Genomic DNA, 15,509 nt, shown 5'->3' on the forward strand with positions numbered 1-15,509 from the left:
GATGCATACCAAAGACTGGAATTTGGATTCATTCTCAACTCATGGCTGTCCGTGGAACCATTCTTTCTTATGAAGTAATACTTCTTTTGCGTTATTAAATATTTTTGAGATTAATAAAAGAATGCGACAGGAATTGATATAAATATTATGAAATTCCATTTCAAACTATGCTTTAACAATGAAACAACTTGTGGAGAATAAATTATAAAAAATATCATATTGCTATAAGTATGCAGTATCGTACGTGATTTTTCACTTGTGCCGAATGTTCTCCTAGCTTTTATTTACTACAATCTTGTATTTAACTTGACTTATTTGTAAAGTTAGAATTTTATTAGATATGTTACTCACTTTATGAAGTTTGGGAAGTTTTGTGCATGGTCTTGTTCTCGATGATAGCGCCCTACTTTAAATTTTTCATAACTTAATTATCAATAAATCGACATTGTTTTCATTCCAGTGGTGCCACCTGGCAATGCCTCTGAGCAACAATTAATTTCTATATTCCATAACATTTACAATGAATTATAATAATAAATAATTTGAATAAAAATGATTTTCCGTTATACTAATAAAAGAGGGGTTTAAAGGCTTTTTTATTATTTTATTAATTTAATCTTTAAAAATTTTTATAACCACCACCACCCTCATTTTTTTAAAGCTTATGCTTCCATCAAGCTAAGAAAAGATACAAAAAAGATAATTGCTTATATTTCCTGTGTTTATGATTTGAAAACATAGATTTCTATTTGATATTTCGATAATAATTAAATTGTTTTGTGTACACTTTTATCAGATTCTCTGCGCTAAAAAAAAGCAATCTTTATTTTTTTTTTAAATTTCGTAAACATGATTTCAGCTCTAAATCAAAACAATAATAATAATAATTCCATCCCAAAAAATATTTCATAATTAAAAACTTGCGTCAATGGATATTTTTAACAGTAGGATTAAAAATCAAATCTTTTGCTTTTTATTGTATTGTACCAATTGATTTCTTATATATATCTTAAATAAATTTTCAAAGCTAGCTTTTGTTTAAATATTACTACCATAAAATAATTCAAAAAACGTTTATAATTTTTTCCGGATATTTTGCATTTAGGTGTTAACTTAAAGAATTTATTTTTGCAATCGAATATTTTTATAATCAGCTTCCAAAATTTTAATTCGTTGTATATGAAGTACAAAATTCTTTTGACATTGTAATGATTAGAAATAATTTTATAAGCTTCTCACTGTTAAAAAAATAATCGCTCTTCAGCAAAAATGAAATTAATTCTTATTTCAGTTCGAGAAATTTCATTAAAAAATATTGTTATTCAAATTATTTAAGATTTTTAAGATAAGACAAAGAAAAATCTCTCTCTTTTTTTTCCTTTTTTTTCTAGTGGACTGATAGCAAGCTATACTGTTCTGAAAGTACTACCAGTTTTAAAAGGAAAAATAAATGTTCCTCTATATATTTTGAGGAAATATTTCAAGTAAGAAGAAAGAACAATTCTCTAAGTATAAGATCAGCAAGAAATAAGTTACGCACTTCAGAGAGCTCTAAAATGCGTTCTATTGATCCAAATGAGATAAAATTTTAACTACAGATTATTGAGATGATGCGCTTTACATTTATTAAATAAAAAAATTTGTATAAAAATTTACCGTTAGGCGGCGTTGTAATACACATAAAACCATTTAATATGGTTTATAATTGTTAAATAAAGTAAAATTAAAATTGCTCAATACCTCCTCCTTCATTTTCAACAATATGCTCTAATCGGAGAACCATATTTTCTATAGATGAGTGAGTACGCCGGAATATTTAGAATATGGAGCCGAATGTTGTCCTTCAGATCTGGTAGAGATGATGGCCTTTGACAGTAGATATTGTCCTTCTAATAATCCCACAACCAAAAGTCGCAAAAGGTGATCCGGGGAGCGAGGAGAATATTGGGAAATGACGGCTGATAACTCATGCTTCTGTGAAATGCTGTATTAACACTCACTTTACACGGCGATCAATATGAGGTGGTGCACCTTCAGAAATCATGAAAATGATTTCTTGAAGGCATCCAATCTGTAGAAGAGTTGGCATTACAAAATCCCTCAGCATATCATGGTACCGGTTTCCTGTGATGGAACAGGTTTGGATTCCATTTGAAGTTATTCCTTCAAAGAAATACGGTACAATGATAAAAGTAGCTGTAAAACCCCACCATACTATCACTTTTTCAGGGTACAAAGGTTGTTCCTGGGTAACGTGAGGGTTTTCCTCTGCCCAAATTCGACAGTTGTGGGTGTTAACTTGCCCATTAACTTGAGGCAAAAGTGGGCCTCGTCACTCCACAGAATGTTTGTTCCATGGCCAAGTTGTGTTAACCACCATTCGACCGAGGAACTGAAGTGCAAAAGTTTTATGGACCTGTCCTGCAACAGGTGTACAGACTTGATTTTGTGGGGATAAAAAGGCAAAATCTGCAGTACGATTTTTCGTACAGTTGAATACGGCATATCCAGAACACGGGAAACAACTACTATTAGTTGTAGTAGTTAACTCACACTATTATGCGGCGACTGCTGACTTCAACGAGCGCGGTCGCAACATTTTCGACGCTGGAAGAGGGGATTTTTTTTTCGTCCTCTACCTGGAAGAGTGCCAAGTTGCCCAGTTTCTTCAAATTTCTGCATCATCTTGCGTAGGGCACCTGGAGACATTGAATCTCTACGTATCTGCTTCATACGATGAAATTCCCTTAGAGCTGCAACGGAGTTTTGTTGGTTCTGGTAGACCAATTTCACCAGTTGCGCTTTTTCTTGCAACGTGGGCATGACGAACAGAGAAGAAACTAATGTTCGTGCAGAATCCGCCTTCTTTTTATCCAAAGAAAAATGGTAATAGACATGCGCTGTAACGCAAATTATGTTTCACTTTTCCAATATATGCAAATAAATGACATTTATGTTACAGCGCCTTCTAGTGGTGAATTTTTGTACAAAATTTCTTTAATTAATAAATGTAAAGCACATCATCTGAATAATCTGTACAAATTTTATCTTATTTGAACCAATAGAACGCATTTTTAGAACCTTCTGAAGTGGGTAACATTTCTTGCTAACCCAGTATATAATAAATTACAGAAAGCCCTTATTGATTAGTACGACCTCTACGAATCTGAAAAATTTATATACTTTATATTGAGTAGATGGCAGCGCAAAGGTAAAGTAGTTTACAGCCTCATAATATCTTTAGAATGCCTTAGAAAATTTACATTAAACCATAAAATCGCATATTGTAATTTTATTTAAAATAGAAATCTAATGAATTCATCGTCATTAATCTTTTTTTTATTCAATGTTCCAATTTCGGCTCTGCTTTCAAAATAGTTAAAGAAAGTTTTTTAAAAAAATGCTGCAACTATTGGATAGTGAGAACGCTTAGTAGAACTATCATTATATTCTTAACTAAAGTTCGTATGATTTTATTTGAGTTTAACTTGGTTGTTTTTAAAATTTTGCATATTTTGGTTATACTGACATATAATTTTGCCCCTAATTAATAGAAAACTATTTGAATAACCATTCTGATCTAGCTATCTACATATGATCTTTAAATATTTTGCATATAATTCATTCAATAACTTAAAAAACTTTTTCGTCTTAGTAGAGTTGCTTCTTTTGTTATATTTTCTTATATTATATTTACTAGGTATATTTACTAGGTATATTTAGGTTATATTTACTAGGTATTGCTTATAGACTTTAGTTTCATATGCTTTTTAGTTTTAGTTTTTAGTTCATTGTCTCAAGTGTGAATAAAATCTAAGATTGACAAAGAATAAGTATATAATAAATAGCTATGTTTTAGATTTTGATTTCAGTAGCTATAGTTGCCATTTTTTATTGATAATTGCGAGGGGAAACTATTAAGTTGCAAAAATATTTTAAAAAAATAAATGCACCAGTATATATATATATATATATATATATATATATATATATATATTTCCAAGATTTTGTGTGTGTGTGCGTGTCTGAAATAAATAAATGAAAATCACTTGATGCTAACTTATTCAAGAAATAGCGAAATGTGATTTTCAGTTATGTGTCAGGCCATGTATATGAGCGTTATCCAGCGCCATGGCGATTTTGAAACGAATTATGAATGCCTGCAAATCGTCCAGTTGATTTCAAGGCTTTGTAAGCCAAAATTTTTATGAAAATGAAATTTACGTGGATTCTAACAGAAAAAAGATATTAAGAAATATTATTTTAAAATTTTTGTAAGACAGCTCATTGAATAAATAGTCGTAGAAAGCATTAAAAAAAATAATTAGTGCTCCTAATGGACACAGTTATTAGCATCCCTTGAAAAATGTGAATTCTTTAACTTGCATGGTTTGATATCAGGTTGATAATAAGCTGTTCAGTGAGCAAAAATTATTATCAAAAGCAAGACGATGCTGCCATCTATTAAATATCTTAGGAAGCTACTACTTCAAGATATATCACATAATGTTTTTCTTCCGGAATACCGGAACAAATATTTGGTATAATCTAAAATTGCTGCATTGAAACTTTGAAATAAAGTTATGTGTTTTCTGTCTGAAAAATATAATTTTGTTGATTCTTCTTTAAAAATAAGATGCAAATTTAAAAAAAAATTATTTTTTTTTGAAAATCTAGAATTTTGATGCTATTGCTGCTAACCATTGGATTGGCCTTTTTTATGCCAGTTGTTAGTTCGGGACCTTTTTGGTACGATGTAGTAGATAAAGAGCTTTCAAACTGCCGTAGCAATTGGTGGTTCGGACTCTTGTTTATCAGCAACTGGATAAGTATGCAAAAAATAGTAAGTCAAACTAAGGAAAAGAATTATATCTTAATAGTCAAAAGAAAATTTCTTTTCATTGCAGTTTTTAACTTTATTGCGAAATATTTTTATTTTAGTTATGTTAACGTACCATTTTGAAATAACATGATGTTTTCTTCTAAGATGATCCTCATAATTTTGTAATGGGGTTAAACAACCTGAACCTATTATTTACCCCTCTAAATTTTTAGGCCATACCAGTAAAAGAATATTTATCTCTCGTCAGTCTGCAATCTTACAGTATCGTTCATGCATATGTGTGTTAAACATATTCTGGGAAAGGAAGCAGGTGAAAATTCTTTAAAATAATTTTTTATTACTTCATGATTACTAAGGAAAGAGTTCGATTTTCAGTAGAGACTAGGATTTCTTTATTGGAACACTGACACATGTCAGATAGAAAGTCAGAAATCAGAGAGAAAGAAGATGTGAAGACACATTCAAAGCTGATTTAACTACAGAAGGGATTGTTTTCATTAAACTTAGCTGAACAATCATTTTAGCTTGGAGACATGGAAATTACAGCTTATCATGGCCCAACAGCTATTTTCTGAACCATTAGACATGGTCAAATGGCTTCAGTTGGACAGTTGGAGAAAAAATGCTTTAAATGAATGGAAATAACCATATTTCAAATTGTTTAAATCAGTAAATGCATTTCTGAGAAAGTTACAAATTCTAACTTATTATACGGTTTCAAGGTTCTGTTAGACGTATTTAGTAAAAATTGTCAATATATGATTTTAAAAAAATCTCCTATCTTTCTATCAATGAAACCTAATGAATTATAGTTGGTTAACCTAAATATATCACATACAAATATAATATAAGGAATAATTTGAAGAAAGCATAATGTTTGATTAAATTAAAAATATCATTGTCATTTTTTTATACTCAGTAGAAACGTATAAAATATATACAGTATTTTATACGTTTGTACAGTATTTTATACGTTTTTATTAATTTGTACATATATAATAAAAGAAATATGACAATCTATCCTGTTTGATAAAAAATATAATTAAAAAGTTAAATCATTTTTATTACAAAATAAAGTAATATTAAAGGTGCAATGATAAAGACTTAAAATAAAAATCACTTCATTATTAACCGTTAAAAGTTACTTACTATCAAGACGATTTAAATTCTTACTTAATCTTTCCCCAGGTGTACATTCATACAAACCAAGTGCAAATAACAATAACAGAAATATTAGTACACAGGTATCTTTTTTAATTCAACAGCAGAGACTCAAATGAAAATGATTATCATAGGATAAATATTATCATCAGTTGACTGTTCTTCAAGCTGTGCCAAGGCGTTATGTCTTTTTTTTTCTCTCTCTCTTGCTAATAGCGTTCAAAATGAATGTAATGTTTATCACTTGACAGTTTGAATTGAATTAATTGTACTTCAACAGTATTTTTAGACAATTACAAATTTGTATAATGAACTTGTGTAATAGTCTAAAATATCTCCAAATTACTGTTATAGCATTGTAAAAAAGATAAACAGGGAAAAATTACAAGTGTCTGGTAAAAGACTGTTTTTAAAATTAAATATTGAGTCAACTATGATAGTAATTTCAGCTACACTTGTTATTAATAGACTAGAGCAAAATTTTCTGTTAGTATCAAATGTCCTCAAAGAATTATTAATTCATCCGAAAGTTAATCCTTCGGAAACTGTTAATGATATTAAAACTCTAATTATTAGAAATTATACAGTGGTAACTCATGCATAAAAAATGACGGCTGGCAAGACAGAAGGCCGTATGTGGTAGAATATCACTAGAATCATTATTGTGGGTGAAAAGTTATTGAAATCATTGATTAGAATTTTTCTTAACTATTCGAAATGATATAATTTCTGAAAAACCGAACTTGGCCTCATCGGACGGGTAGATTCGTCAAAATATCTTGAATTCGAATTTTTTGAAAATTACAAAACATGTTCTTGATATACTTCACATATGAGAAAGTAAAAATACTTATAAAGAAATTAATATAAGTCCATAAAAAGTATCTAGTTTTGAAATCTGGTTAAGATAATAGATTTTCGAAACTCATATTGGGCTACAGGTTTAACGCAGCCGTATATGTTATCCCGAGCAAATCAGCACTCATGAATTCGCAACTATATTATTCAGCAATTTCATTGCCAATGTTTCAAAATGTAAATTCTGATTCTATTTTTCTAACAGCACGGGAATGGTAGGGACTTCGATCTTGTGATTTCCACAAGCATTGTAATATCTGCAGTTGTTGTAATATGAAGCATTGCAGGTATTGCAAGCGAAGTGCCAACTACTGGTAACATTTGGTACTAAGACAAGAAAATATACCAACTAATTGCCTTTACTTTTACGGGTTGTCCATTTTTTGATAGTATGTGAAAGTAAAAATGTATCGCTGAAAAAGGATATATGTTTTTGTAACTGTGAAATATAAAGCATAATTCGTGTGTCAATTTTTCCAAGTTTATTCTGCTGAAAAACGTTTGTAGTTCACTTATAATATATAATAATCAATATATTTTTTCTTAGTGTTTAAGCACAGTGTCTTGGTTTATTTCAACGGATTTACAACTGCATTCTTCTTCAATAATTCCTCTCTACATTTTATATAAGTAAGTATATTTCAACACATAATTATATTCCGAAACAAAAACAAAACAAAAATGTTAATACCACGGTTGTTTATTTAAAGAAGAATGAGCAAAATTACGTTAGCTAATACTGTCAAGTTCAAAAATTCTAGAATAGTTTTGAAATTGTTCATAATATTTTATAACTTCATGAACTCCTTAGAGGAATTATTTTTCTTTCAATTTGCTAATCTTTCTAACTGAAATATCAAATTGAAGTAAAATTCAAGTTACCTAGAAATCATCAACAAATATTCAAACATGTATAATATTTAAACACAAATGCAATGCTAAACACAATTTATAATAATTGTTTTGTTTATTTCTGGTCTAAAAAAATACACTTTATATGATTTATTAACATCATAACTCTCTATAATAAATATTATTTCCAATTAAAAAACTTTAAACCAGAAATCGTTGTAAAATTAGTCATTACCTTATTTTTAAAACTATCTTCCAAAAAAAAAGCGTTACTTTCATTTTTTTACTATACAAAGATACTAACGATAAGAACAATAATTATAAATGTTGAAAAGTATAATTAAAAACTAAAATTCTTGTGAAAACAGTATCAATGAAAAATAAAGGAAAAAATAAAATATGTATTTATTAAAGGAATAAAAAATATACTTACGAAAATTCTTCTTCAACAATAACGTGGACAAAATTTTCTATCTTTAATGTAATTGATTTTGACTAAAATATCAATAATTTTATAATAGCTATGATTTATTATACAAGAAAATTGATTTGTATATATATTAAACGATTTCATATTAAAACATTTTTAACTTGATTATTCAGTGAAAAAGTGTTCAGCTTGTAAAACATTTCTATTTAAATTCGTAATCAGAATTCCAAAATTACGTTTTATTCGTTGCCATTTTCTTTGATAAAAACAAATTTTACGTAATATTCGTGTTCTGTTTAAATTACAGTTCGCGACAGATGTGTTATATGGAAAAAATACAATTGTTCTTATGCAAATTTCCTTTTATTTATCTATTCAAAAATTTAATTGGATTTTTTAAAATGTTATTTATTAGTTAGTACAGAAATTAATTTATAATTACTTTGATTTTTTTCGTATGAGGTTTTAAAGCAGACGAAATTGTTTCAATTCAAAATTGATTTAGATCAAGAGAGAAGTAAATTTTATCTGCAGACGATAGTTTGAAGTTAAAATAAACATGACAAAGAAAAATTTAATTTCGTTTATATTCAAAGAGAAGTGTGAATTATAATCAAAAATTAAATCTAATATATTCAAAAATGATAATTTATTCAGATTTAAAATACGATGATTTTCAGAAAGAAAATAAAGAATGGTGAAATATTTCATATTTTGCAATAAAACTTTGAATAAACAAAAAGATTGATAAGGTAAGAGGTTACTGATGATCACAGACTTACATTAAAAATTGTGATATAAATTGAAACATTTCGTTAAAAGAAATTACATTTTAAATAGTGAAATTCTTTGTAATAATCTTTTTTTTCTTTTTTTTTTTTACTATAATATTTATTTATCTAAGTCTTATTACATCTTAATTTTTTTTTAAATTTTTATATTAATGTCATCATTAATGAAAGATATCAATTTATCAAATATTTTTGATGTCTGTCAATGTGGTTCGAAATGGGCAAGATTATTCTTGAATCAAAATGAAATTATAACGTTTTTTTAAATAAACGTTTATACGATTTTATGATTTTATCACTCTTTTAATAATCTATTAATTTTCATAAATTTATTAAAAGATTTTCGGCCATTTCTGAATTAACATTTCGTAATTTTTGTTTGTACACTTTCTAAAAAGTTCTTTAATTGCAGCGAAATATTTCTTTGTCCTTTTTCTAATTCATTTATTCGAACTGACGTATATCGTTCATGCTTCATTTTTCAATTATCCTCAAAGCTTTTTTCCAAAAAACGTATGATACAATCAAAGATAAATGTAATAGAATATTAGTAATAGCACATAAAGTGATTAATTTCTGTTTTGTAGATCGAGAAATATTGGCGTTTCTTTTGTCATATGTATCATCATTGCGAGTAATATGGCCATTGCTGGAACAACATTCAAATATGATCTACTGCCTTTTATCCAAATGTCATGTGGCGATAATCAGTAAGGCATTATTTTTTTATAAGTACATTGCTAATTTATTGACTTAATACTGAAATTTTAAGAATAACTTTCAATGCTTTGTTTTACCTTCCTGGAAAATGATATTTAGCAAAATCAATATTAAATTATTATTCTTTAAATTCATCTTAAATAAACCTCAAGTGGAAATCAAGTTTCAAGATTATGAAATTAAAATTTACCGAAAGCTTTCAATTAACAATTCCAATTTATTGATAAATTAATATTTAATAACTTGAAATATGTTTGTACGATTTCAGGAAGATTCAAGATACGATAGATTATGTGCATTTAAGACCTTACACTCATGCGGGTCCTTATTACGTTGGAGTTCTCTTAGGAGTCGTTATTTTAGATTATAACACGATTAAGCTCAGCTTGGTAAGTAGTTTCTTTGTTATTATTCCTAAAACGTGAATAAAAAAATGAAAATCAGCTTTTAGTGTTCTAAAATAAAAATAAAAAATCTTTATAAAAAGTCTGATGAAAAATATAAAAATTTTAAAATTGTGCGAACAGATATCAATATTTCAAGGAAATTGAGAGCTAATTCATATTTATTCTACTTTTTAAATTTTGGATGAATGTTTCTAATTTTCAGTCTTCCTTTTCTATTTTAATCAGCCTGTTTAGGTCTAGGGCCATTAGGCCTTAAATAATCAACTCAATTTTTTAAGTAACATGATTTTAATCTTCTTATTAACGATTTTTGTTATGATTCCTGATACCTAAGATTATTATGATTAAGGTTGACTACCGTGTTCCAGCTTTCATATGGAATCAAAATTGAACTAATATTAAGCGATCAATTCATAATTAAGTTTTGAAGATGTTAGAATATAATATTCTCATCATTAACAATTAATTGCAAAAAATTTCATTTGAATAATCGCTTCCTGATATATTCAGTACAGTACTTGAATATGTCAGGAAGCGATTGATAATTCGATTAAAAATATCATCTTCCTAAACATGAAAGAAAACTTGAATAATCGAATGAAAAGTAAGAAAGTATTGCAGATAATAAACTGACTAAAAATATTAAATGATGTTCATTGCAGAAATTGTTGAAAATAGTAGCAGCCTTCCTCCTTATTTTTTGATATAATTAAAAATCCTTGTTATGTTAGTTATATTATGATGGAAACTCTTTCCTCGAATGTGCAAACTTATGTATGAAATTCTTTCGTGTGATATGTTAATATAGTTTTATAACAAATGACGAAAGTAAATTTAGTTCCATTATATACATTTTCATGTGTGTTTCAATGATATAATTTATATTGAAAGATGATGATGCTGTAAGCTGCATGTTAATCGAGAAAAGAAGCCATGTATGGAATCGATATATCCTTTGTTAAATGCTGCAACCAAATGAAAACAAGGCGAAAAGTTTTCTTTTTATACGTCATTATTTTGAATTATTTGTGCTGTTGTAGTTGTCACTATGTTTTAAAAATGAAGAATTGCATTGTGTATGTGGAAAGTTTATTTTTTTTAATGTACATTTTGAAATGGACGATTACTGAATCCCTATTTATAATCTTTCAAAACTAACATTAAGATTGCGATAAATATCAAATATAAACAAGATAAAAAAATATGAAATATAATTTCAATGTGGAATAGTCAATATGTAATAGTTTTTCATATTTGTTTCCTTGAAATAAACACCTGAAAAATAAGGGCAAATGTTTTTAAGAAGAACCAGACGGAAATTCTTACGGCTCATACAGAGTTTAGAAAAGAAAACCGCCGATTAAGATGAAGAATTTTATATCGGAAACCTTTTAAAAGACACTATTGGAAAAGATTTGGCTAACGATTGAGCAAATACGCTAACAGTTATAAGTGCAATTTTTATAAAAATTGGACAGCAATCAATATTTTTTGTTTGTTTTCTAATAATAACCATTTAAATCTAATTTTTTCATTATAAATGTTTTTTTTTCTGGTAAATATATTATTATATAATGTCTTATTTTTCTATTAATTACTATGACGGATTTAGGATCTTTGGATCTAAGCATTCCACATCATGAGGCCTTTTTATAATAAATTAGTTATTTTAGTTTCACATTTCAAAGCTCTTCTCATATATTAATGTTTCAATTCAGGATATTTTTTATTTTATTAATTTTACTTTTATTATAATTCCAGATATCCTTACAGTCATGATATTACACAACATTATAAACAGATTTTCTATGTTTATAAATATATATAACAAAGTATAATGAAACATATAAGAAAATCAAATATATTTGATAAAATATTAGTATTATCATAATTCATATTTCACAGAATATGTATTTTTATAAATTTATTTATTTGGCAACTAGGAAAATAAAGCTCCTTAATTGAATGGCTGCAACCCGCAATCAACCTTGGGACCTTAGATAGCTGCCAATTCTGCCTAGTTGGAAATCTGCCATTAATTAATAATGCACTTCATTATGCCTTTTTCCTTTTTTTCCCTTTCAATTAAATTAGTTTTTTTGAGTATTATTAATTTATCAACCATTTAGACATTTAAAAAGCTTTACATTTAATAATTTTTTTTTCTTTCAAATTGCGAAGAAAATAATTTTTTTTTTTTTTTTTTTTTTTTGCATTAGGAAACAATTTAACCTATTTATATATATGTGTATATCCCTTCCTAAAATATAAATTTATACACTGAGACCGAAATTACATATACTTAGACATTTATTTCTCATTAAATTGTTGTAGACGCATAATATGATGGGATGGATATGTTCCATTCTATTGGCAGTCACGGCGCTGTATGGTGGCCATAACTGGAACGTCGGAAATCCTGAAGGTCCTTTGGTAACTGCTTTATTTGCTGCCATGCATCGAACCACATTTGCATTAGCAGTGGCGTGGGTAGCTTTTGTCTGCATTACAGAGAACGGAGGTAAATTTCTTTCTTTCTTTCTTTTTTTTTTTTTTAAGAAGCACATTAAACTTTTAAGTCGAATGAGTATTGATATTATATTCCTCAAAACTGAGGATATTTTTGCTTGTATTGCCATGCTTTTTAAAATTATACAAGAAAGAGGTGAAATTTAATTTCAAAGTATGAGATATGAGTTTTAATTTTTGTAGTAATGACTTTCTTCTTCTTCGAGACACCTGCATCACCAATATGTCCTTTGTCCTATTACGTTCAGAATCTATTTAACACCTGCAGAAGTTCTTGGATAATACAAATTTCAGAATCTTCTCTTTCCCTACCTCAAATCATATTTAATATCTATATAAATATTAAAATAAATAATAAACTAATAAATAACTGAAAGCCTCTAAGAAATTACCGACTTGATAATCCGGCTTTAATTGTGCCACAGATTAATTAATCTTTCAAAAGTCATAACGATTTTTTACCATCTTCTACTCAGATAATTCCTTTAAAAATTCTATCTCCATTTTTATTTCCTCCAAAATTGGGGACTCTGCATTTCGAGAGAATCGCTGGTAAAATTGTTTAATATTTTAACTTTATCTTTCAGATATTTTTAATAATAACAATAAAATCACAGCGCAAACAATAAAGGCATATTTCTGTCTTTTAGCATGAAAAAAAATTTGAAAAAGATACATTGAAAGATATGTGTAAAGTAAGAATAATACTTCAGATTTTCAAAGAGGCTTATATTAAAAAAGAAATTTTAGAGGAAAGTCTTTGAGTTTGGTTTCTTCAAATTAGAAAAAGGGATGATATCAAGAAATACTTTAAAAAAATAAATAATGCCATTTTTTACTTGAATGAAAATTTTTGAGTTAGGACTACATTTTTATTAGATCTATTTCCTTCATCGTATAAAAAGTTCGTTCGTAAGAATACTTAAAAGATTTTCTTACTATAAATTTGGCATTTTTATGTTAACTGAGCTTTTACATTTAGGACCAGTGAACATGTTATTGTCTTCATCCATGCTTGCACCAGCCGGTAAACTCACATACATGATCTTCATGTTGCATAGTCTTATTTTCTGGGTCCGGAAAGCTTCTGTACGAGAGCGGATATTCGTCAGCCATTATAATTTGGTAAGATTTCTCTTAATTTAATTTTCTCTCACAAGCATTTTTATTCATACTTCTAATATACAAAAGTAACTCATACATTTTCACGAATTCAGAAAACTTGCTAAAATAATGATTATTTTTATTCGCTTTTGTGACTTAAAATGTTTCATTTCTTCCTCACAGTTTCTCCCCCCCCCCCACTTTTCTTCACTTATTTCTCTTTTTCATTTAATTACGGTAGAAAATTTGATGAAAAATCAGCAAGACAAAAAAAAAAAAAAAAATCTAGCTAAATTCAGAGCAGGCTCCAAAATTAAGCGATTAATTCCAACTGAATTATATATATATATATATAAATTATTAACTCTTCAATAATACAAATAATATTACTCTGATTAATACATATGAAAATAGTAGCAGGCAAAAATCTCAAATAGAATTTAAAGCTAGCGGTTTCAAAACTCCAGAAAAGTATTACACAGCGCAATTGAATTAATGCATGTGCACAGAAAGCACATAAAATTTCCTGAACTATTTATTTTTGCAATCTTGTATGCATTTTGGAAAAAGGGAAAAGAAAATAAGGTCACATTAAAAGTAAAAGTATGAGTAGATATTAAATAGCATGCGTAGTTTCGTTCATCATTTGACTTTGATGCCCCGTGAATAAACAACAGTCTCGCTTATAGTGTGGCTTCGATGAATTGGCTATTGACTTCCGACCTCATGTAGATGAGTGCGTTTGCCGAGAAAGAAAAAAGTATGAAATCGGAAACGGATTGCGGAGATTGAGTACAAGAAGTTGCCGGTATGGTGGTTGGTGGGGGTCGTCACCCGGGTGAATACAGAAATGGTGGGGATCGGCTACCTCCTACCTACGACGGGACGTGCTCTCCACGGGAAGGATTGTACCGTGGCCGGTGATGGTCCTTAGGACTTAACCATAGTTCCTGCTAGTGGTGCTGTTCCAGCGGTGCGGTCAATTAGATTTATCCATGTGCCTTAGTGACGGGTTGGAATGGACTTTTATGCTATATCACACTTTACAACTCGTTAAATCCAGAAATTAAAATAAATTTCATGGTACTTTTGAAGTAGTTGCTTTCAGAAATGATGCTTTATATAAAATATATTTTTTATATAAAAAAATCTTTTATATAAAGCATATAAAAAATCTTTTATATAAAAAAATCATATTATTTTCTCTTTTTTTCTTTCAGATTTATGAATATATCGGAAATATCGCTTTCACTGTCTTGTTATCCATACCCTGCCATCTTCTCCTAGAGGCCCCAATCACCAAGTTAGATTCTCTTCTCTTTACCGAAAAAAAGAAAGAAAACCAAAACGAAACAAAGCAAGAAAATGTACTAGTAAATGTACTCTCTCACAGTCATCCACAAGTCGAAGCGAAATGTGATCGAATCTTCTTCTGAAGGCACATAAAATATTTTTATTAATTATCCCAATTCAGATGGTAGCAATATAAGCTCCCGCAAGACAATAATACACATTAAATCAAACTTTAAAAAAACGCTGAATAATTTACTGCACTATTCATAATTTGAATATTTTCTGATTCGAATTCGCTTGGTTAAATTGAAATTTTAATCAAGAATGAATATTGTATCTATGACTATAAAGATGCGAAATTTCTTTTGAAGATGATTTTCTGATTAAGATTTCGGATAAGACACAGTAATTGATCCTTAAAACTAATAACTGAGAAAATAGGTGTTTTTTTTCTTCTTAGTTTTTAGATAGGATAATTGCCTGTTTAATAATATTTTCAAAATAGAAGATAACTATTTGCA

General features: G+C 28.2%; 1 protein-coding gene across 2 annotated transcripts; it reads left to right on the forward strand.

The window, feature by feature from the left end:
• On the forward strand, positions 1–15,509 carry LOC129976417 (O-acyltransferase like protein-like). 2 transcript variants are annotated; one of them, XM_056089971.1, is made up of 9 exons: positions 1–74; positions 1,392–1,484; positions 4,678–4,843; positions 7,410–7,492; positions 9,523–9,645; positions 9,924–10,044; positions 12,397–12,583; positions 13,574–13,716; positions 14,916–15,509. In XM_056089971.1, exons 1-9 carry the CDS (start codon positions 70–72, stop codon positions 15,129–15,131), a joined length of 1,137 nt encoding a protein of 378 aa, XP_055945946.1. In that variant the 5' UTR covers positions 1–69; the 3' UTR covers positions 15,132–15,509. The 2 variants fall into 2 exon arrangements, with proteins under 2 accessions (XP_055945946.1, XP_055945947.1); XM_056089972.1 differs by lacking the exons at positions 1–74; positions 1,392–1,484 and adding an exon at positions 2,820–2,886.

This window comes from Argiope bruennichi, chromosome 7 (genome assembly GCF_947563725.1).
Source record: "Argiope bruennichi chromosome 7, qqArgBrue1.1, whole genome shotgun sequence".
In the NCBI taxonomy this organism is placed as follows: domain Eukaryota; kingdom Metazoa; phylum Arthropoda; class Arachnida; order Araneae; family Araneidae; genus Argiope; species Argiope bruennichi.